The 25732-nt window shown below is 31.1% G+C and overlaps 1 protein-coding gene across 3 annotated transcripts; it reads left to right on the top strand.

Moving 5' to 3' along the window:
- The first annotated feature begins 663 nt into the window (after positions 1-663).
- Positions 664-24276, top strand: LOC134725752 (axin-1-like). 3 transcript variants are annotated; one of them, XM_063589867.1, is made up of 11 exons: positions 664-761; positions 3326-4295; positions 6557-6709; positions 11639-11735; positions 12602-12751; positions 13991-14550; positions 18443-18568; positions 19495-19707; positions 20025-20156; positions 20804-20977; positions 21395-24276. In XM_063589867.1, exons 1-11 carry the CDS (start codon positions 695-697, stop codon positions 21522-21524), a joined length of 2772 nt encoding a protein of 923 aa, XP_063445937.1. In that variant the 5' UTR covers positions 664-694; the 3' UTR covers positions 21525-24276. The 3 variants fall into 3 exon arrangements, with proteins under 3 accessions (XP_063445937.1, XP_063445939.1, XP_063445938.1); XM_063589869.1 differs by lacking the exon at positions 664-761 and adding an exon at positions 1374-1546; XM_063589868.1 differs by lacking the exon at positions 664-761 and adding an exon at positions 1572-1879.
- The last annotated feature ends 1456 nt before the right edge of the window (positions 24277-25732 follow it).

Here is a 25732-nt window from a genome sequence, read left to right as displayed (position 1 = left end):
TGCATTAGTATTAATTATTTATTTTTGTGCCCCACAGAAAAATATGTAAGTGGTTTCCTTGTTGATGTGTCAAATTTCTATTTCGATAAACTATGCCGAATGTTTAATGACAACAAATTTTATTTTTCAACATTTCATTCGCTTTGCAATAACTTTCTAATTACAATTTGGGAGTGAGAAACAACATTTGGTTAACATAATAATTCCCTGTGTTTCTTTAAAGAGCACAGAATAATTTTTCCTTTACAAACATCAATGAATAATATAAACTTTTAAGGTAACCCATTACGACCTAGCCGAGTTTAAACAAGCATGACATAATGACAAATTTCTCTTTGATCTCCAACTACAAAGAGTCAATAAAGTCTACCTGTGTGTATCACCGGCGTTATTACTCTAATTTCTTTGAATTTCCTTTAAGCGCCGCTTGATAAATCTACTTTAAAGTTATAAAAAGTGTGTTTGGGATAAAACGAATTAAAAATATTAAGTTACTAGTTCTCTGTAGGAAAACAAGTGAATTGATCATAACAAGATAGGTGATATCGACGAATCCGTAATTATCCCACAAAGAGAACAAAGGCGATCGGTTCCTTTGATGTTTACCTGAACATACGTAACAATTAAAATAATTAATTCGTTCGTGTAATTATGTTTCGTGAATCGTACTGATTGGATTAACAATTTATTCACAATGTCTTTATTTCAAACCCTGGCTAGTTCTAAACCACAGTGTCAACATTTTAACAGAAGGAAAAAATGTAACTATATATATATTTTTCTTTAATAATAATCATATTTCACCGTTACCTCTCTTCCTACCAACCCTTTCACGTACAAAATTATAGATTTATAACACTAGTGTAATACATTGACCATCACATATCGCCTAAGGCACGCCGATGTAATTTATAGGGGCAAATGTAAATTATCTGAAGAAGATGAAAGACTAATATAATTCCCCGTGTGTTATTTTAGTGTGTTGTATTTACAAAAAGATTATGTAATATTTTTCAGCAATATGCTATTCCATTGTAAACTTTCATCATTTTATCGAAGGTATCCCGAACAGCTTCAGCACAGCACGAATTAACTTCTAAGAGTCCATTCTCTCCTAACTTTTGTTGCTATCGGAAGCTTTTCCCATTTGTATATAATTGAGGGGTCTCATGTTTAGTTGGTAATATTTTTAAGATACTATTATAAATCTAATCAACTTATTTTAGATATCAGATGCAAATATAGTGTTGATCAAATGAAAAAAATGCCAACAAAACACAATAGTTAATTATATTTTAATTGTAATGTTAATCGCATTAACACTGATTTACCCACATGTTAGACTAATCCACAACATTTTTGTGAATGTTGATTTTATCTCGTCTGTGATTGGTGCGGTTCTTCAAAAGAACTGTGACGTCACTTTGTATTAGGATAGTCGGCGGCGGGCATGTGGCTTTTGATGTTTGAAGATTCAAACTTTTCAAATTAATATTGTAGCATTTGAATTGACCGACATGCACACGAATTGAAACATTTTATTAAGGTATGTTTCGAAGTGTACACCATCTGCTAAATTTCATATCACCATGTCGTATAAACACAGCTTTTGAAAGGGGCCATTTTGTTTCGTGGGATGTTATGAGGAGATAACTCGGTTGTGTTTTTAGTGAAATTATTTCATTTGAGGATTAAACACACTTCCTTAACACACATTAATTACTGCCTGCAATTTCATTTGGGATTTAACTGTGGTGTTTTTTAATATCTGGTGTTTCAGTGACCGTTTTCGACAGGTGCGCGAACGCTTCAGAATAGCAATGCAATTTAGCCATTGTTTCCCAATAATACTATGTTCTGATGTCGTTAGTTGATGAAAGTAAGTCTTGATTATCATTCGATCATTTCTGTTTAGTCATTAGATATGTAAATGTGCACTTTAACAGTCGATACATGTTGTTTTAGATGCCAGATGTATAATTAAACACATAAATTATGTCCCCTTTTAAGTACCCCAAGACTTATCATAATGGCCGCCTCTTGTCTTTATGTTGGGATAATTTGTATCTTGCTTCTAAACTCAAGACGGTTGAAATAAGCTTCTAAGCCAGTAATCAGCTGAAATGTATGTTTTAGATTTATACATCAGCATTAAATCGTTCAGCAGCTAAATTGATTGAGGTATTTGACATTGCATACCATATATACTACATTTTGTTTCTCTCATGGTGTTGTTATACACTACTGTTAACTAAAATTAGACACCCCTGAAACAATAAAGTATTGTCTTCCCGCATTAACACTATTACATGTCATTTGTTATTTATTTTTTAACCATTATTTCCAAAATATCTTTCCCATTGATTTTCAAAAGGTTTCAAATATGAATTTTACTTACCTGCAGGCTGGTTCCTCTATTGTTAACAAACAGATAATTATTCAACAGCATATGATTATAAACATGCTATTTTATCCAGTTTAACAAATGAATAATATTTGTTGTTCAGAGTTCATAATTAATACATGTATATTGATGAAGATCTGATTAGAAAAACAGCAGAGTGCATCTTTATCTACACGGTTGAAGCCCCTGACTTTTAAGATTTTATTTGGATTAGTTTTTTTCTAAACTTTGTTAAGACAGACAGAAATATTTGTTTTCCAACAAGTAGTTGCAAAAGATTTTGGTGAAAACTGAAGAGGTAATGAGTATTTGCTTGTATGACAAGAAAAAAATACCCCAGAATTCTGCTTAAATGATGAGGAGATATGGCACCATCTAAGAAAGAGAGCACTTCAAATGTTCTATAGTTATGATTAAGAGACATGGCACCATTATAGAAAAAAAGCATGTTAAATGTTCTGCAGTTAATGATCAAAAGATAAATCTTCAATAGATAATAGAAGTTGTTGCCAATTGTGTGGAAAAAAATTGTTGATTTGTGCTATTAGAAAATTCTTCACAGTTCACAGACACTGACAAACATCTAAACACTGAAACGTTTTATACATGTCAGTGCATTCTGCATTTCTTCTGACCCATGAAACACTTCATTGATTGAGATGCTTGGTTGTCCATAATTGATTTAGGATGATAAAAGCAGGTTAGAGTATAATTTTGCATGATTGGAAAATGCACTTTTGGCAGTATCATCAATGTGTTGTGCATAATGTACATATGTACAGTGAAATTGGTCACAATAGGCAATAAACACCATCAAAAATATTCAATCTTAAATTGATTTTAATTTCTTCAAACTTCAGTATGAATTCTGTTCTTGAATTGTTTAAAAGTAACAGTTTTTAAAAGTCATTTCATTTTCAGATGAGCTGACAGAAACCCAAAGCTGGGTTGTATCAAGCAACATGACATCTAGCAGGGTGTGCCAGTTTCTCTCAGAGAGTGGAGGTAGTAATTTTACGGAGACTGCTCCACGGCCACCCGTGCCAGGTGAAGAAAATGAGATTCAGTCAAACGGCGGATTATCAACAAAAAGTAGCGAATCTCATAAAAGTACCAAATCGTGTAAGAGTGGTGGATCAAATCGTGATATAACTACACATTCACCTGCTGCTACACCAAGGCGGTCTATGAAAGACAAGTCTCTCATATCTAACCAAAGTTGTTGTGTAGACGACGAAGATATGACAGCCCCCCTGGGTTTTGAACCAGAAGGGAGTGTGTCCAATTCTCCTCCTTTCACTGAGAATAGTACACCACCGTATATGAAATGGGCTGAGAACTTAAGTTATCTGTTAGAAGACAGAGATGGTGTCCATTTATTCAAACAGTTTTTAGAAAACGAGGATTTTAAATGTTATTCTGTGGATTTTTATTTTGCATGTGAAGGATTAAAAAGAAAACCTCCAGATGATGTAGCTAATATACAAAGCATAATTCGAGCTATTCATAAAAAGTATATAAAAACTGATAAGTTACCATGCATCTCAGAACTGACTAGGCATTATATTCATGAAAAACTTCAAAAACGAACTTTTGCGGCAGGTCAGGGGATATTTGACAAGGCTCAGATGGAGGTAGAGGAACATATGCGTAAAAATACATATCCATTATTCCTTAAAAGTGATCTTTTTGTTCAATATATTCAAAAGGAAGGTGAAAGAAGTCCAAAAAGTACTAGTACTAGTGGTTCTAATAGTGTACGTCCAGTTTCAGGGCCTCTTCCTACTCTTTTGGAAGATCAGGAACTTAATAATGTGTCATGTTGTGATATGGATGGTCCACCCAGTGCTTCTAAAACCTGTGTGAAGAGAGTTGTGAATGAACCATTTAAGTAAGTACACTATGTTGTGCTTAGTCTTTAGCTTATTTAATTTAAGGTGAAGGTTACTCTACAGACCCTGGTGTCAGAAGTCCTCATATAGATGTCTGAATGGCGTTCGATTCTTTTATCTGAAATAAAAAGCAGGAACAACTTGTCCAAAATATAAAATACTTGTGTTTATGTTTTCCCTATCTAAATTTTTTTTTTTTGTATCCTCGAAATGACTATCCTTTATAGGTTTTTATTAGCACAGTGATAGTGTACAATGTATATTAACTAAATTGAAGGTGGCCCCTGTGTTCTCAAGTTAAAATGAGCAAAATAAAAAAAATATTTTACCATCCTAGTAATTCCTACAAACTGTTCAAGCAATCCTTTATTTAAAGAGGAAAACACATTTATTTTTAATGTATTTAGCCAAAGTAAGATGTACAGATGTATGTACACCACAATTCTTGATTCACCAAATATGTATACATGTTTAAAGTAATAAAGTAATTTACAATGTACATACAAATGTACCTGTCCAAAAAAAGAAACAAAAACATTGAATGTACAAATGTACATTTGTAATGGATATTCAGCCTCATTGAAACTTGAACACACCTATAAAATTTTAAACAACAAAGAAATCCTCAACTCTCTTTCTAAAAGATTTCAGTGCAAAATTTCCAACAAAAAGATAACCTGTTACCGCGGTAGATGTGATATATAGAAGTAGGTCATAAATGTAAGATTGTTGTGTGAATGCTTTCATCTTCAAATACATGGTATATTTAGGGCAAACATAATTAGTTTAGCATAAGATTACATACATTTGTTAGTAAACCAACAATTTTGTCCCATTTTGATGAGCATGGTTTGATTATACAAGATCTACAGTTAAAACTATGGTATTATTAAATTTTAATGTTATTTTCAAGCATAATATTTTGTTGATCCAAAAATAAACCCAGTTATGAATGACCAATATGACTGCCTATACAGGTGATTTTGAAGGGTCTTGTGTTTTGTAACTCTCATGAATTGAAAACAACATGTTTAATGATTTTATGTGGCTGAAGCATTTGATATCATTTGTTCACTACAAAATATACAATGTAGCATAAAATAAATAAAAAAAGTTTGTTTTTAAGAAAGTAGATATAAGATTCCTTCATAACTAGACCACCCTATAAGTTTTCACTGGTCCTAAGGATATTTCAAATTTACATGGTTGATGGTAAAGCTGAATACCCTGTCTAACTTATAAATCATATATATGTATAGGTATGAACTGGATCATCAAATCTATGATAAAATAATTTCATCATGCCTTTATTTGGGTAAAATGATAAAGGTCTATCATTCTAGTTGGTAATATAAAAACTTGTTTTTGACACAGGATACATCCATTAAGTCATAGTTAAGCAAAAGCTAATGACATATTGTAAAATTAATCAGATTGTGGACCTTTTTATTCTTATTCAGTAATTCACATTAATTTATACCAAGCCAGTGACTTTATGATAGGCAGGCTATTCTTAAAATTCCACATTACTTAGGAACAAAGGGCATTTAACACAGTTGTATAATGACCGAGGTGAGTCAGGTCAAATTCTCCACATAAGATAGGAAAATCACTCATGTGCATCCATTCTCCTACCTACATAAACATGGAGGAGGAATGCTATACATTTTTTGGACGTACTTGTCAATGTTTTGTATTGTTGTTTATCAGTTGTTAATATCAATCTTAAACCGTAAGAGTTTGAAAGATTGTTTAATTATTCCAGCAATTACTTTTTTCTGTGTTTGATAGAATTCAGAAATACTGTACACTTCACTAGGGGTTTCCATATGCAGCTCCTAGCCAGACTCTTGCCTGTTTTAGTTTTCAGAATAAATGCTTTCACCTCATTGTATTATAGGCTATAAAAAAGTACTTATAACTTTTGTCTATTTTGGACTACCCATTTCTTCAGGATTCATCAATATTAAATTGGAATGTTTTGAATCATTGTATTGTAGTACAATTAAGAAAATAAGTAAACAAAGATTATATGTTTATATAGGGTATTTTGCAGGAACTTTTTTTAATCTAAATATGATATATACACAATAAAAAGTGTGTTTTTTTTTTTATCAATTTGCATGTGATTTCTTTTGTTATCTTGATAAATACAAGCTATTACATCTTGTAGTTACAATAAAACCTGCTGCATGTAGCCTGCATTATCTAATTATGCTTCTATGTTTTTATTTTGTTTATTTATGTTGCTATGTTACAGTTTTTCATATCCATCGGTTCCAAGGGTACCCTCAATACCACATACCTACCAATCCTATGCTCCTACCTCTCTCCAAGACAGCGAGATCCAGAGCATTTCCAGCGCCAGCGATGCATTAACTGACGACACTCGTTCCCAGACAGATAGTAGCATGTAAGTCATCGTCATCTTCATGTTTTGTGTCCATGTTGGATATTATTTGTCTGTAGTACATGTAGGTGTTCTTGTATATATTTGTTATTATTGAGGTAAAATGGTTATAGTAATCTTAATGACCAACATACATGTACTCACTGACAAACAAAATTCATTAGGAGATGGTAGACCTTCAAATTACTAACATTTTAGTTACAAACAGGTGAATATAATTATTTGCCTCACATTATCTTGCTGCACAACTGAGTAGGTGAGGGTCAGTACAGAAAGATATTTCCTACATGCTATCGTGCTGACTTTTACGATAAAAAGGAGCAAAGTGAAATGTCCTAGCCTCAATCAGATTTATCATTGTTTATTGTTGACCGAGAGATCAATAGAACAAACTGTCTTTACAACATTGGCAAAAAAAAGTGGTAGTGAAATTTGTAAACCCTTAACATGAGGGATATCTCTGGAATCAAGTCATTTTATAGTTTCTTAAGCAAAAACCTATTATTTGTAAAAATGAATGTGCAAGTTATCATCCTTATATATTTTGTTACCTGAAATCTAGGTTTTTTCACGAATTATTATTTGTCAGCCTTTCATTTGCTTTATTTTCAACCTACTGTTGTGAATGTATTTCATCATTTTTTTCTCACTGGACTATGGGTATTTTTAACTATTTCTATTACTTGCAAAAGGTAGATAACTCAAACAAAAATACCAGATTAACAAAGCTAGTTATTAAATTTGTAAAAACCTTTTATAGAATACTGTTTTAGCAGATACATGTATTCCTGTGTAGTTGTTCCTTTTGAGAGATAAGACCATAAACCAGTAAACAGTTCTGTATTAGACAATATCAATTCCAGCTAATGAAGAGCTTAATTACATGTTTTAGTACTATGAAATTAAAGAAAAAGTTAGCTAGAAACACACCTCAAACAGTAGAAGCTAATGTTTGACCATAGATGAATACCTCTACGCTTTGACTGATTGATGTAAAGAGTACTTAACATTCAGATAAAACATCTGCCAAAAACAAATGGCTAAAAGGATGATCCTTGTACTGCATATGTTGGAAGTGTATCATTTAAATTCATAAATAATGATTTTTATCCCAATTAAAAGATTAAAATATCATGTCAAATCCATGCTTTACAAGTCTGTTTAAACAGATTAAGAAATGCAGGTTAAAATGATCAAGTTGTGCATAAAACCAGGTGACCAAGATAAATTCCTTTCCATTGACTACATCATAGCTTTGCCCAGCCTTTAATGTGTTTTTGTTGATGTTGACCTTGGCCTATGTTCTGATTTTTGGCTTTTTACATGTAATATTGTGCATGTCATTGTTAGTTGTATCTGCACAGTTTTTGAAGCATTTGATAGCCTGTAAATTGGTTATCAGTACAAACAATCCCTGTGGGGTATCTGTAAAGCAGATTTTCATTTTTGGAATTAGTGGAAATTCCATGTCTTTTAACAACTTTTGAAACTTTTAGCGTATTTTAAAAAAAATGAATGGCCTTGTTTGAAGAAGATGGCGTGTTTAACATTTTTTAACATCAATATATTTTTTCAGTTGCATCAATTTAAATTTCCCATTAATATATAACAATTTTATGAAATTTTTACACATTTAAAAAGGAGTAAACTTAATACTTTTGAAATAAAAATAAACTTAATTAAGATCTCTGTGTAACATGTAAAGTAGATTTCTATTTCTTTGTTGAGGGTAATGAACATATTTAACCCAGCCACATTCTGTATACATGCCTGTTGGTTCTTTTTCAATTGTTTGACATTTTGTTATGTCAGGTTTTAATTACTACTATGCATTATGAGTGTTGCTTATTGTTGAAGGCTGTAAGATAATGACCTTTAGTTGTTAGCATCCTTTGTTCTTTTACTTTGGTGGATAGCTGTCTCATTGACAATCGTACCACATCTTCCTATTGTAATATTTAATGTTTTCTGTAAGCTTACACCTGTTCTAGGTTGGACTTAGAATATTGAATATGTTAATAAAAGTAAATGACCTATATGTCATCCAAAGAAGTTAACATTATGCACCCTGTAATTTTCTTTATTTACATTCACTTTGACCCTTACTTGTCAACATTGTATACAATATTACAATGTACACCATACCCCATATTTAATATCTTATTGTTCCCATTTTAAAGTCTGATCAGAATTGCGGTACATTTTCTAATATAAAAACTTTGTCGTGGCTTTGATTTCCTGTTTGTTTGATAGATTAAACATACTTGATTCACAGAAATCACTTGAAAATATCTTTTGATGAACACTTTTCGTGCCCAAAAATATGTTTGATGAAAGTTTTTCGTGCCCGTTCTTGTCATGATGATATAATATTTTTCTTTGAACTGTATGTGCTCTTTAATTCTCCCATTTTATTTTACTACAAATTAAAGGGAAACTTAATATTCTGGTAACTTCACATTTAATAAAATTGTTTTAAATCTGTTGACAAAGAAGCAATCTTTATGTGTACTTCTTATAACATATCTTGTGTAGTTAGCTGTAAAGCTCAACCATTAAACCATAGGTAATGGTCATTCCTCATTGAAGTCTAGTCTTTGATCTATCAGGTGGAAATTCACCATAATTTACAATCCTTATACAGTGAGCTACAGCCTTTGTGTTGATTGACTTCAAAAACTAAGCTTAGTATAGAGGTGAAACCAAGCCTTATATAGGATTTAACTACACAAAAATAGGCAGACAAAACAAAAATATAACTACTTTTGATCCTTATGGTCGACAGTGTGGAAAAATCAAATCAAAGTTTTGTTACTCTTGTATCTCTATTTGTTTGTACTGGTTTAATTTTTGTAAAATTTTAATTTGCAAAATCTTTCTGTGTGATCAAAGAGTGTTTTGTAGAAGTTTTATTAAAATTTAAATACTTACTTCTATTTTAAATCTTTAAAAGCAATATTGTGTGAAACTTAAATATATACCTGTTTTTAAATGGAGATCAAAAGAGTAAAAAGATGTCATAAATATTTTTTACATTTAATTTTCTAATGTACAACCCAAAATTCATTTTACAGTATATGTTCACTTAATGGAAGTTTTATCAGGATCATTTGAACTCTTTGATCTATAGGACATAAAGTGTCCAATCAGTGCTGTCCTTTGAAGATGGCTCTTTAAACAATCTGATAATTGATATTAGCACTAGAGGGTAAATTCAGTGTTATCTCATTATAGACAAGCAATCCTTTGATTCAACCACTGTAAAAAATCATCAAATGACCAGATTAAACAAAGGGATTGTCAAGTTTCAGAGACTGCAGGATTAATATCTAAATGGACTTTTATATTTAATAACCATATGGGTCTGTCCCTATGGATCTAGATTTCCAGGTTTATCCTGGACAAGGATATTAACAGCTCTCTTCAAAGATATTAAATTGCCTTCAGCTTCTAGAGTGTATGGTGATACATGATATATTTGCCACTGGATATTTAAACTAAAACAAAAATCTATCAATCATTGGATAAAGCTTTTAAATAGGTCAATCAATCATGAAATAGGTTATCATAATTACTTCATCCAAGACTTGAAGAATAAATAAATATTCCACATAACCCAATTTTACATTTGTAAGATTTTCAAGTGGTATAAAAATGAAATAGATCATTAAAAAACCACAAGCAAGCACAAGTGGTGTAAAATAAAAACAAAAGAAAAACGTGCATTTATTAAAAAATGTAAAGATAGTTATCAAAGGTACCAGGATTACAAAGTACGCCAGACGCACGTTTCGTCTACACAAGACTCATCAGTGACGCTCAAATCAAAATATTTATAAAGTCAAACAAGTACAAAGTTGAAGAGCATTAAAGAATATTCCAGCATCATGAAAAACCAGGGTAATTCAGCAGGGTCTGATAAGTGACCCCCTGCAGTTAAAGCTTTCACAAGACAAACATCTCTTCTTTTCTATTCTGTCTCAGTTTTGGTGTTTACCCGTTTTCTGTTCTATAAATGAATGGTAGCAGCTTATGTGTGAATAAGTGGTTTATTTTAGTGATTATTGACACATTTTGTCTGAATGATTTCCACATTGTCTAACATCATATAATCCTCTACACATATAAAGTGCCCTCTTCAGGATTATACTACAAAATACGCTTTCTTTTGATCGATTGAAAGAAAAAGATGTTAAAGTCAATTTGTAAACATTATGCATTATACTTTACTAGATTATAGTAAAGATATGAAAAGATATATAAGAATTGTTTGTACAAAGCATTAATCTATTATTTATATGTTGTAATACTGGTGTTTTGATTTTTGACCTGTAAATATTTCTGCTTACTCTTTGTGTGTCGGGGGAGAACTTGATTCTGATGAAAGTTTATTTGTTTTGTGTCTGGATGAAATGAATTGTGTGATTACTGTAGGAGACAAAGAACACTTGAAGACTCTTCATTAATACATTATCAAACTCTTTGACTTGTTTTTCTATTAATTAAAGTAGAAGTGGGCACATAAAAGTGACTCATTTAATCAATTGATAGCTGTAAAAAAGATTCTTTGATGTTAGAAGATCAAGATCCTTTTACCATAGTCTGATGGCTTGTGATGAAAAATTCTATAATTACCAAGAAACATTGCAAATAAAAGCGATTTTAAAACATGTAGGTAATGTGTTATCTGTGATTGCCTTTGATCTTTACATCAATGACAACTAATTATCTGACTTTGTATATAATAAGATTACATTGTAGTTTTCTTTTGTACTTTGTGGTCATTATGTAATCCTCTGCTGTTGGCAATAACCATTTAAATTTTGACAAATAGATGATAGTTTATCAAAGGAAATCCTTAGGTTAGAGAGAAAAATGTGTAGATCATCAAATGTACATGAATGTTAATGATAAATTAAATGTCTTTTCCAGAGATGGGGATTTATATAAACACAAGAGAATGAGAAGAAAACTGAGACTGAAAGCAGAACAAAATAAAGAAAGTAACTTCAATCAGCCTTTTATTCCTGTAAGTGTATAACCCTTAGGCTGTCTTAGGAATTACCTGCTTAAAAAGGCAAAGATCCCATACTCAAACTTAATTAGCCTTTTATTCCTGTAACTGTATTACCCTTAGGTATTACTTGCCTACATAGGCAAAGATCCCATACTCAAACTTCAATCAGGTATATATTACCCACATAAAAAGGCAAGGATTCTATACTCGTACTTCATATCCTTTTTGCCCATTTAGTGAAACAAAAGAGGTAAATCGAAATTATATGCTTTCTAATAGGTTATAAAAATCTATATATAAATTGTCCATAGAAGTATGTAGGTACTATTTTAACATTTCCTCAAAGAAGAACTGCACGATTTCTCTATTGACACAATTACAAGTAGTGTACTGTTAGACGTAATAATTGAAAGGATGTTTCCGATATCAGTCCACAATAAGCACCTATATAAATAGAGGGAAGTACACTTGTATACACTATTATAGATGAAAGGAACAATTCAACAGGGGACATCCTTTCTTACAGCTTTGTGTTTCAAGTTTGATAAGTGGAGCTTTGACAGTACTTCAAATAATTTCCCAACATCAAATTGATGCAGAGCACTGCTAAGAAGTAGATTATTTTTTTAGTCAACCTGTATATGCTTTTCTGATGGTTTACACAGGGTGACAGCTCACATTTAAATTGTAAAGAAAGACTCCTGTATTCCTGCCAACTCCCCTTTTTTTCAGATTTGGATTTTTTTTAAATAAAAGTCGCTTGGTCCAATTTTCAAAATTGCAAACTTTCATGTTTATAAAAGAAACCTGCAGTCTTGCTAAATCACTGTCTTTCTAGTCATATTATATTCTATAACCTCTTTACTTCTTTTTATCAGAGAACAAATCGCCCGCCTAAAGATCGAAACATAGCAGAAACAGATCCTAAAGCTTTCGCAGAAGTATTAATAGACAGATTAAAGAAGGTTGAACAAAAGCAGGAAAATGATGAAAGGATTAGAGCTAACATGAGCAGAGTTTTAGATGAGGTACTTATTTAGGTCAAGCTTTGTATGTGTGTGGTGTGTGTTTCACCATGTCCTGTATGCGCAAGTTAATGTCATTGTGATACCACCCTGAAACTGTTACAGGGACTAAATAGCCTAAGTATTTCCATGCCAGGGTTCAGTTATTATATAAAAACAAATCTCATAAACTCTTGCTGGCTGTTTAACTCATTACGGCTTTAACAGCTTTTGTAGAATGCCTTATTTGGCCTTAATCAAATTATTTAAACATCAAAGAGTGATGGGAATAGTGTGACTTGTTATTGGAGATTGCATGTAAAACATCAAAGGGCACCTGCTGTTACTGATTACATGTACATGTATTGCTATCTTTAGGGGTTGGATAACTGTGATGGATTCTACAGGGAATAAACGTACTTTTAATCTGCTATGTAATAGTGCATGTTAACTGCATTGTTATTTAATGTAATCATTTCTACTTAATGTTTTATTGGGGGAATTAATTCACATTAATTTGCATTGATAATATTTGATTGTTAAATTTGCATTTAAGTAATACAATATTGTTGAATTGACGTGCAAAATCTGCAATTTTTCACCATTTAATGATATTTAGCTGTTTACAAATTGTTTGAATTAGAAGGTTGACAAATGTTACTAATATCCAGCCGATCAATACTTCGTTTGATGTTGGCTTACTACTGTAATACTAAACGGCTGTGTCAGTACTCAACATTCAATCGGCAAATTATATTGAGAAATGATATCTCATATAAAATAGAAATAGTCATTTGTAGAGGGGTACGGTCAAATTCTCATTAATAGATGGAGAACAAGAGGCTATTTGAAAATGTGGAGCCCTTACAGATATATTGTTTGCTCAAGAAATACAAAAAGGTGAAAAATCAATATTTAAATAAGGATTAATTTCAACACATAATTTTGGGACATCAAAAACGAACATGTGTTCTACCTTCATAGATGTTTTTATTATGGATCAGACATTTATTTGACTTGCTCATCCTTTTAATCTTTTTTTTACCCCCCAATATGTATGGTAAGTGCCTTTGTACAAGTTCATGAAGGTTGAACACCACTGCATTAACATGCAGTTGAGATGTCGTGACTGATAGACAAAGAAATAGGCTAGTGTATGCAATATATGTAAACTTTACCTCTGTTTGGGTTTTTTACCGAAAAAGGTAAATTTAAATGAAAAACAAATAGATAGAATTGTTCATGTATTTTTATTTTTTTTAGAGTGATATAGACAATCCTGGAAACAGGTCAATGACATCATCCTTTTCACAAAACAATAACACTACCTCCGGTTCAGTGCTACCTTTAATGACTTCTACTGTGATAGACGAGGAGAATGCTGATTCTATATTAGAGGAACATTGTTCTCGGATATGGGAAAGTTCGGCACAACAAACGCCCAGTCTGTCGCCTGGGAGACATAGTCCTCCAAATACAAAACCAAAGTCCCCTGATAGAAATAAAAAAATGCAATCCTTGCCGTCAGCTTCACGGACACTTCATCATAAAAAACGGCCTGATTATCATTCATCGTTTGATAGTGGAATGGGAGACGAAAAAGCTATTGAAACTCATCGTCATATACATCATCACCACCATCATCATCATACAAAAGAGTCTCGGTGTAAAATAGAAAGTGACGCTCAAAAGGTTTATAGCGGAAATGATAAAGGACGAGGCAGTCGTAAACATTCTGACACTGAAAGTAAATTTGATAGTGGTGTTAGTATGATTGATTCCATACCTTCAATGCCAAACATGAAAGATCCTTCATCAGAAAAGTAAGTAGTCTTATGATGTTTAAGGCTTTAAAGGACAAAATTTTATTTATGTATAGTTTGGACCATTGTCAGCACAAACTGAACTGTGGTAAAATTAGAATATGGTGTAATACAAAAACAAAGGATATGGGGTATCCATCCATTTTATCATATTAAATCAGCACATGCACAGCAAAAATCTCATACAAAAAAGCAAAGTATGCTGATCCTTGTCTCCAAGTCTTATTGAGGCCTTCAACACAGAGCCTCAAAGGAGCCACTTCAACCATTTGTTCTTTCATGGTTAAATTGGGAGTTAGTTCACGAAAAACTTGACTTACATTGTACAGAAAATTAGGACACTTTATAAATTGAGCTACATAATATGATTCAGAAATAGGGTCATAATATAATACTATATCAAAGTGATTTTCTCAACAGCTATATATAAAGTGTAAGTGCATAAAGTAAGATCAAACAACTTTAGAAGGATGAAATTATAAAACATGTTAGATATGTCATTCGGTGAAACACTTTTTTTCTGTGATTAATTTAGTGGTGTTTGACTTCAGATTTTGTTTTTATTGTTATCCTTTGTCTTCACGAAGAAGGGTTTTATATTCATGCAGTTTACTAATATAGGTTAAAAAGTTCTTTTCTTGTAAAATAGAGAAAAGATGTAATTTTTACTTTATTTGACAACCTTTTCCTTCACATTTTAATATTACCTTTGTCTGTGCAGTAAGAAAAGTATGTTAAAATTTTGAACGCAGGGCACATTGCTTAAAACTATATTTATATAAAACTTTTGTGTTAGATTTAAACTATTTGAACAAGAGGTTTAGGTGAATTTTTAACCTTAGTTTGTATGACTGTAATATTATTCACTGATGTGGAAAAATTGAATAAATTGACAGAGTTCTTTTATCTCTGAACTGTAAATGTTAGATATTGAATTTCAAAAATTGCCATGTATCAAAAACTGAAAAAAAGCCTTGCCGGTTTTGATGTTTATTTTGGCTAGTCCATACATCTGTTGCTTGATTTTAACAGCTCTTTGTGAAGCTCTCTTTTATTTCCATCAAAGTTGACAGAGCTCTTTGATCTTGGGAAAAAATCTAAGTGAAGTTTTTTCGTTAATCAATAGGTGCATCATGCATATTTATAGAAGTTTTCGGATGAAAGGGAAGTCTAACCTTGTATTAAACTAAACCTGGTACTTTAATATTCCTATTGAATTCGTTAAAATGGATGTGTTTATTCAAAAAGGATTTTTAATTTTAAATGCTGCTACTACTCTGTGGGGTGTTTTGTTTTTAGCCATTATACTCTTCTGAATTAACATTTTGATCAGTGATCTGAAAGGTGTTTTGTCGCGTGATCAAATAGAGAAATCAATCACCAATGTTACATTTCTATGTATAATTGAACCGAAGGAGGAGTGATCAAATTATATAATGTGCAAATTTACAAATGACGAAAATCGGCTTTGATCTTAAACTTGAATAAATTTGATAAGCTAGGGATATTGATTACAAGAAAGTGTGTACTATTATTCATTGGAAAAAAATACATGTATAGCTTTTGAAAACCATGTATAAATTACTTTACCAAAACAGAGAAGAAAGTACGTTTAACATTGATGGCTGATTGAAATCAAAGAAGTCTTCCAAATAGTGTTTACAAAATGAGATCGTTTTAAAACTTGTAACATTAAAATTAATTCACCTATGAAAAAGTCAAAGGTAGAAAAACGTGTAAAACTGTGAAGGATTTGTTTACATAGTTAAAGGTTATTTTTTTATGGTTGTCTGTTCTTTTAAAAACATTTTTCTTAGTGAAAAAATTCCAATGCTACAGAGATTTGCATCGTGATAATTAAGTCTGCTCTTAAACATGTGAGCTCCCAATGTGGTTTATTTTATAACAAAAAGAATAAAAAATCTGCAGTAAGAAAATTAGATGCCTTTAAGGTTTTAAATGTCCCTTTGAAGTTGAGAGATAAAACAAGGAAAACATTGATCCATAATACAGGGCCATTAGTCATATTATATTTCACAAAGATCTCATAGAAAATAAGTTTTACAAAAGTCAAGGGACAGATGTTATGGAAGAAAATCTCCCGATTAGTTGTTATTTGCTTTCACAGTGGCCCAGAATGAAATTTAAACTAACATCAAAGAGGGAAGAAGCAGCTTTACATGAAATCCCATGGTAGGGCTTCAAACAAGTCTAATGAAAGCTGTAACACCTTGGTCATGATATATACTGACATGGCCACAGCTGACAACTTTTTATTGGCTCAACCAAATCAAAATAACAATATTTCTAATTAGAGGTGCACACATGTCTTGACTCTTTGATCTTCTAAGCATCCAAAAAATCAATACTACAAAGAATAGGAGTTTAAACTGACTGTTAAAAGTTAATGAATAAAATGCTTTTGATGTGTAATTATAATCTTTTGACCAACAGAGAGGAATGGAAAAAATAACATTAAATATTAAACCTGTAATCCAGTGTGTCATCAAAGAGAATATTTTATATATTTGTTAACATTATGAATCTCCCTCAGAGACTACCATTATTTATTAATTAAAGAGAATTGCTGATCAGACAGGCTTCCAATTTGTATTATATGGTAATGAAGGAGGAAGGTTGATATCAAAGGGGTTAGCATTGATTCAACATTGTAAACATTGGATAAAAAATCTGTCTGTTATGAAAAGAAAGTTTAAATGTATATATAAAAAAAAAGAAGGAAAGTTTCATTTCAAAAAGTGAAATATATTTTATTATGTAATTATATTAATATATAAGATAGAATTGTTAAACAATTAAACTAAACAAAATCCCAGTTTTGCTGTTTATTAAATTGGAATTGTTGTAAAAAGAATAAAACTTTGCCTCTCCAAGAAATGCTAACAAACTTTTAAACCGTAAAAAGATCCCTGGTATTTGTTTTGTTGTACTGAAGAAGTATATAAGAGACACTGCCTCCTGTCCCTTGTAGACACTTTCCCATCAGTTGATCTAGTATGATAGCTGATATTTATATATCACTAGGTGCATCTGTACATCCTTGTTCAAGTTTGATATGATATATGTTTAACCAGAGCAAATACTCTACCCTTCTATCTGCCAGATATAATTAAAATTAAAACAGAGAGACACAGTTGGCCATTGTATTCTGTATCTTTGTTATATAATAAATTCTATGTAATTACATCTCAAAAAGTTATTTCAAAGCCTGATCTGTTCTTTAAAGAAAAAACAAACATTCTATACCACATGTAAATTGTTTTTGCATGTATGGTTGTACTCTTTAGATCTCAAAGGAGTTATTTCCCTTTAATCGTGGCATTAAATTAGAAGGTGTGTTGAGTCATGCAATTGTTTGAATTTTTTTTTATAAGTATGTTAAAAGATTAAAGTGAATAATTTGTGATTATTTCAAGCTGTTATTATGTACAGAAGGCAAGGTAATATTTATGCACTGAGTGTATGTAATAATACGCTAGGTCCTTTACCAAGAGAAATTATTTTTGGAGGTACACACATTTTTCCCCTCCAATTTGGAAAATTGATTTGACCTCATTATTGTTGTACCAGCTGCTAAGTCTGAATGTCTATTTTTATGCTATTATACAAAATGCAACTAATCCATTCCATAAAATCCGTTTAAATATAGATAAAGCTCCTGAAAATATAACTATTACTAAAATTATTATCGGCTTGTGATATGTCATTACATATGATTGACTGAGAATTGTTTATGCATTAAAGAGTCGCGTTCATTGCTGTTTGGGATTTAAGAATTATTTTGTACCAAATGCTTTTTTTAACACATTCATATATATGTATGGTAAGCTTCTATGTCCATTTTAAATAATGCAATCTATCCTTTATTCAGGGTCCTTAATTGGATGATGGACAGTGATCGTATGGGTGGTACCAACACTGCAGATTCTGACAAAGCCTCATCACAGAAACGTGTTCGCTCTACTACTTCTTCCACGCCTGCTCCCAGGAAACAAATGTAAGTATGCATGTTACAATAGATACGGATGTTGTCCAATAACAAGTTCAATCTCCATATCACTTCAAACTCAAATCAGATTGCCAGTACATTATTTGAATTAAATCTTTTAAAAAATTTACTACAAATAAAAAAAATCTAATTCTGAGAATGTTTGTTCAAACCATTGAATGCATATAACCTTGTACAAACTATTAAATAAATAAACTTAATTAATAGTTGTAAAAGATCATGCACTTTATAAAGTACCAAAAAAATCCTTGCCAATCTAAAATTGTGTTTTATTGCAGATTCTTGATAATGTATTTTTTATTCAAATGATATTGCCTTTTAGTGTGATTAGGTGAATGTAAAAAAATGAAAAAGGAATAAAAGTTACAGATATTGACTAATGTTACATTGGATCAGCTTTTGGCATTGTTAGAACATTTTTGAAATTCAGGTGATTTGTACATTGATGCAGTATTGTTGATAAGTTAGATTCTTTTTTATGGATTTTGATGATATGGATGGACCATCAATTTGTGTTTTGCTTATCTTTAACTATTGAATAAGTAAAAACCATGAAATGAAAAATATCAAAAATACAATTCTCCTTAAATATATACTTAAATATACAGAATTTGTAATTGTTTGGTAGAATACTCTGTCAGGGGGTAATGGTTTGACAGACCAATAAAAAAAAACTTTGGAAAAAAAATATGAAGATTTTTAAATTAATTAATTTTTTTTTTTACAGTAAGTGAAAAATTATTTGACAGAGTGTATTAAAAGTTAATGTTCCAATGAGTTTTCACACAGATAATTAAACAGTTATTAATTACCTATGACTTTTCACACAGATAATTAAACAGTTATTATATTAATTACCTATGACTTTTCATATAGATAAACAGTTATTTATTACCTATGACTTTCCTTTTCAGATCAAAGAAATCAGGTCATGGAGCAAGTCGTTCTGCTTCAGTGGATCGTAGCGCCATGATGAGTGCACCACCTCCACCTGGAGCTATGCCGTCACAGCCTTTTATGCAGGATCCATCCATGCCAATCCTCCAACCAACAAGTACAACCGTACAGCTGGAGGAAGCAAAGCGTCGGCTAGAAGAATCTCGCACAGTTCCCCCAGTCAAATCTAAGTATGTTGTCACATTTAGATGATGCATTTTCAGACAGGAAAATTTGAAATTAACAGATTAATAACCGATTTTTAAGGATATTTGATATCTTACTTTATTCTTAGTTATGCAAGTGTCTGCATACATACAACCTTTGAAAATATTAGAATCGTATAAATAATTAATTCCACAGTTAGAGTAAAATAAATGTAAAATTCCTGTATGTTGTGTTACTTTACCTGTGCTGCAAATATTTGAGACAGCACTCATTGTGAATTGTATAATTGTAGGTCTTTCGGTGGTATTCCCAGTAATCATTGTGAATTGTATAATTGTAGGTCTTTCGGTGGTATTCCAGCTGCTAAGGAAAAGAAACCAAATACAACCTCCCAGGGTAACATGAAACCTCTACCTACAACCAGAACTGTTCCGTGTGATTTAGACATGTCATTTGATACTATTGCTGTAGAGTAAGTATTGTTTCAGGAATGTTCTTACATAAAAACAGGAAAAAAGTTGTTATTACCGAAACTTGACACAATAGTACTATTTTTCCTGTGCATTTAATTTGTTAAATAGTGATTAAAAGATTGTTTGACATCTGTAAATTGATAAAAAGAGAACATTAAAAATACTTCATTAAAATTAAGACTATCATAATTCAAACAAATTGTAGATCTAACTTGCAATACATTACAGACATTCCTTCTAATGACAAACTTTTAGTAAACAACTTATGGGAGACAACTCTGATTGTAAGGACTAAATGCTTGCTATTATCTCCCTTGGTAACTCCATCCATGGTAATATACCTCTTATCATTTCAGTTGTTTGTTGTATTTTATTCACATGTTAGTTGATTTATTTAAGGAATGACTGTAATATTGTTTCTGTCTATTCGAAATAACATAAAAAATGTGGTACACACATGTCATTTAGTATTAAATTCTATTTTAAACCAGAGTAAACCATGAAAAACATTGATGATGTCACAGTCACATGACTAAATTCTGTCTGAGTTGATGAACAAAACGATGTCAGTCAATCAGAAAACTTGTTACATCCAAAATTAAATTATATTTTGATAACTATATATATGATGTATGTTTTATTTCAGTAAAAAGAAGAAGTCTCCTAACAGCAGTGCTAATACCTCAGGTTCTACTGGAGAAGAAATCGTGATAGGATATTATTTCTGCCAGGAACCTATACCATACAAAATAACAGTACCTGGTCATAATGTAACTCTAGCTCAGTTCAAACATCTGATTGGACGAACAGGAAACTATAGGTAAGGCTCGTAATGTAAATAACTTAAATTCAAACATTAGATGAATGGCAAACTATAGGTACATTAGATCATGCAACTCTAGTTCAGTTTAAACATGAGACAACAATACATTAGAATATCAATCTGAAAAAGATCTTGGTGTAATGCAGACATTTAAAGATTGCTTGTAAGAGAGAGACCAAAGGAAAATGGAACTTGCAAGTTAAAAATAAACTTTACAAAACCATGGCAAAAAAAAAAGAAAAAGATAAAAAACTATTGAACTGAAAAATTAAAAAAAAAATTATATACTCAATCCATTATATTTACATATGCAATGTCAAAATTGTCTATTTCAACATAAAAAGCACCAATATAAGTAGTTCTGTTAATGTTTATTTAAGTAACACTATAAAGTTTTTATTTTTTTATTTACAGATATTTCTTCAAGAAGAAGAGCAATGAATTTGGTGAGGAGGGAGCAGTGTATGAAGAAATAAAAAATGACTCTGAAATTTTACCATTGTGGGATGGTCGAATTATTGCTAAAGTGACTAAGAATGATTAAATATAATACGTAATTTATTGTATAATGTGTACATAGTGGTGTATATTTGTATAAAGACTGTAAAGAGCTGTGACTCAGGGTTTAACCACCAGGTGGGGCCATTATCAACCATGCCAGTGGATTATTTATGGATTCAGTTTACGGGTTACATATCAGGGCGCCAGCAAAATTGTACCAAGAGGGCAGAATGTTAGTGTTAGAGAATTACACAGTTAATATTGAAAATGCTGCCATTTATAAATTGACTATCAGTTACAATGTTATTTTAATATAATCAAATATATGGCTTTTTATTAAAAGTTATACCAAATTTTAATAGACAAGTTTTCTTATTTTCAAATTTTCAAATCTGACCTACTGAGCTTTAAATTAATGATGGACGAGCTTCCCTCTTCAATGCCATTCTGCCATTCTGAGGTACATTTTGCAACTGCCCTCAGTAAAATATCATGTATATTAAAAGCACAGAACTTTAACCATCCTCATGGAATTACTGTCATTATTATGTTATTTTAAATTATGCATAGAATTTTACTGTGTTTTAAATTTTTTTGTTTTATGTAAATCATGGTTGTTTGTATGTTTGTAAGCAAGGTTACTTAAAGGAAATACTGTTAATCTATGAAACAAAGGAAAATCTGTATTGAACAAATATAATTTTATTTTTACTAATTATATAGAGTTAAATTTAGGAATCTTAAAAGAAAAATAGTGGAAAATTACCAATTAGTTTATGTAAATCCAATTTAAGAAAAGTAAAGAAGAAGAAAACGAACCTTGTTTGAAAAAAGAATTCCTCTTTTTGTAAAAATTTTGACAGAAAAAGTCATTGTGCTTACATACATACATGATAATCCATTCTGGTTGTGTTTATCGGATGGCATTGATTGTTTTTGAGTTGTTTGAACTTGTAAAACCTAGTCCAACTATCATGTTATTCATTTTATACAACACTTGTGTAAGGGAATAGATTTAACCAATTTTCAACTGAAATAACAAGTTTTATCTCTGTACAAAGAACAGTTTTAATTTTGAATTCTAAGGAACTGATTGTTTTTATGTTAACCCTGGTCTACACATTTTACTGGTGCTATTTTTTATTTGTGTAAAGTGTTTTCTTTCTAATTAATCTTTTAAGAAGTTACGTTGTGATACAATGTACGATTTGAATTTTAAGTCAACAGTTTATATTGATTCATTTGTCTCTGGAAATTATGATAAAGATAAAATACAATATAGAGAAACCGAAACTCTGTAATGAAACATTTTAACCTTCGTTTCAATGTAGTTTTCGTCTTTTGGAAGGTTAAATTGTTTCAAAGATTGATAGTAGTTGAAAGTAGACCTATTTAGCAACGCTCTTAGTTTCGTGAGGATTTTAGAAGTCCTCAAATATAAGGGTTGTTAAATTGGATTATTATGTTACCATAACCAAGTAAAGACAGCGAAAGAATCAAATTTCCATTAAAAAATTCTGTATTTTTAACATTATATTTAAGAAGACTATAATTTTTAGTGGTAGAACATTATCTTCCCGAGAGGATTTTCATAAAATTCTATTAAGCTGGTAGGTTTATGTCAGGCACATAAACTAGCACATGTTATTCATATTCAAAAAGTTTTAATCGATCATGTTAATTTTAAATGTAATGAAATATTTGTTTTTACTTATTTTTTTATAATTTTTTCTTCAATATTTAGGATTGAAAATCTTCAAACATGATATAAATTAATACCAGAATGCTTTGTAATATCAAAGTATGTCTAAGTTATTCTTTTTTATTAATTTTCTTCTGCAAGAAAGGAATGATGCAATATTAAACTTATTTTTGGCACTAGAAACGCCTTCTTTTAACCATATAATGATTAAGTTATTGTTGGATTATTTGCCCTTTATTGAAGACTAAATGAATACTCAGTATACAGATAAGACTAGGAATTGTAGAATTTGAACTGTGTTTTTCTTGTTAACTTTGAATAATGTTAAAACTAATTTTACCATGTATGTAAAGGAACAAATTTCATGAAGAACTCAACTCTGGTGAAATAAGTCCATCAAAACTTTAAAAAAAATAGCTATGACCTTAAAAGCAAATATATGTACTTTTCTTGCAGCTTTTGTATTGGGTTTGTTGAAAATTCTTAAACAACTTCTTTACACATTTTATTTGTACATGTTTGAGTCTGTGATGCCATTTTATTGAAGTTGTATCATGGAATGATTATAATTGTATTAGGATTAAATCTAAAATTTAATTCGCCATGACAATTCAGGGTATAATTTCATCAGGGATCATCTCAAAATATAATTTCATTTTCCAAATAATCTCTGAAGTCTGTTTTGAACTTTTTCTCTAAAATGTTTTATTTATAAAAAAAGATATGAATGCATCATTGAATTTAGTAGCCTCATTAACAAATCATTTAAACTTTTGAGATGACCCAGACAAAACTGCTGTATCTTTTTCATGTTACATATGGTCTATGAAACCAGTGTTCAACATAATAAACTACAATTTAAAAATATGCATTTTGATTGTGTAATTATTCAGTTATAATGATGCCCAGAGATGAATATAGAAGATACCACAATTGGTATATATTATTAGTAACCTTTTTATTTTGACATGTATAATACCAAATTTGTTCATACAAAACTGAAGGAATAGTGCTTTTAAAGTTGTTGAAATGTTTTGTTTTGTAAATTAAGACCGTTTTATATGCATTATTTTAAGAAAGTATTTCTTTTGAATATATATGTCTTGGTTTTCTTTCCCTGCCAGTCAATACAAGTTTTGATAGAAGCTTTAATCTGTGGTTATCTCCCCTTTTATATGTCAAAAAACATCTTGTAAACAATTCTGTTAAGAGCTGTCTTGAATATGTTTGTTTGACCAGTGGGTTCGAAATTTAAAACTGGTTGAAATACAATTTCACTGTGGAGTTGTTAATTCCTTTGAATGGAGGAAAGTCAATTTTCTTTTAAATCTTCTGATCTGTAGTCCCCTTTATTACCATTTATTAAAAAAAAAAAATTGATATCAATAACAAGTTAATTTGTCAGGAAAAAGCACCTTTTTTTCGAAAGAAATAACACAAATGCCATGGATGAAAGCAAATTGCATATGGTTACAACATTTAAAGTAATAAAAAGATGTGGTATGATTGCCAATGAAACAACTATCCACCAGAAACCAAATGATGTAGATTTAACAAACATTAGTTCACTGTAAATATCATGTTGAAAAGAGTGGTCCAGGTAAGAAGAAAGGTTTACTGGACCAAATGTTGATTTCTCTAGGAACCACTGCAGTGTTAGGCCTTCAACTATGGACAGACCCATTCTGTATATTGAGCTATTGAATATCTCAGCATGACAAAAGGTTTTAAATTCAAAATGAAAAAACAAAACAAATATGATTTACAACAAACACTGACTGTTTTGCACAATTTATACAAATGAATAGGATCTCGCTTATAAATTTCAAGAAAATTCCTTGTGTTATCAGTTTTTTAAAGGAAAATGAACATTTTTTACTACTACTACATCTTTTAAATAATTACAAATTGAACAACAGAAATAAATGCCATGATGAAATTATACTGGTCTTGTAAAAATGCATAGAAAATCTTATTTGAAAGAGTATTTTCAAGTCACTTCCTATATAAAAAAAAAGATGTTGATATATTTTTTCATTAAAAAAAGACATTACTTCTGTTTTGCCCTTTTGAGAAGTCACCTTAATTACTGTACCCCATCCCTGTTGTATAAGGGAGGCTGGTGTTGGCCTTAATTACTATACCCCATCCCTGTTGTATAAGGGAGGCTGGTGTTGGCCTTAATTACTATACCCCATCCCTGTTGTATAATGGAGGCTGGTGTTGGCCTTAATTACTATACCCCATCCCTGTTGTATAAGGGAGGCTGGTGTTGGCCTTAATTACTATACCCCATCCCTGTTGTATAATGGAGGCTGGTGTTGGCCTTAATTACTATACCCCATCCCTGTTGTATAATGGAGGCTGGTGTTGGCCTTAATTACTATACCCCATCCCTGTTGTATAAGGGAGGCTGGTGTTGGCCTTAATTACTATACCCCATCCCTGTTGTATAATGGAGGCTGGTGTTGGCCTTAATTACTATACCCCATCCCTGTTGTATAAGGGAGGCTGGTGTTGGCCTTAATTACTATACCCCATCCCTGTTG

The sequence above is a fragment of the Mytilus trossulus genome, chromosome 7 (assembly GCF_036588685.1).
Source record: "Mytilus trossulus isolate FHL-02 chromosome 7, PNRI_Mtr1.1.1.hap1, whole genome shotgun sequence".
Classification (NCBI taxonomy): domain Eukaryota; kingdom Metazoa; phylum Mollusca; class Bivalvia; order Mytilida; family Mytilidae; genus Mytilus; species Mytilus trossulus.
The sequence above is the reverse complement of the archived record's forward strand: the minus strand, read 5'-3'. Positions and strand labels throughout refer to the sequence as shown.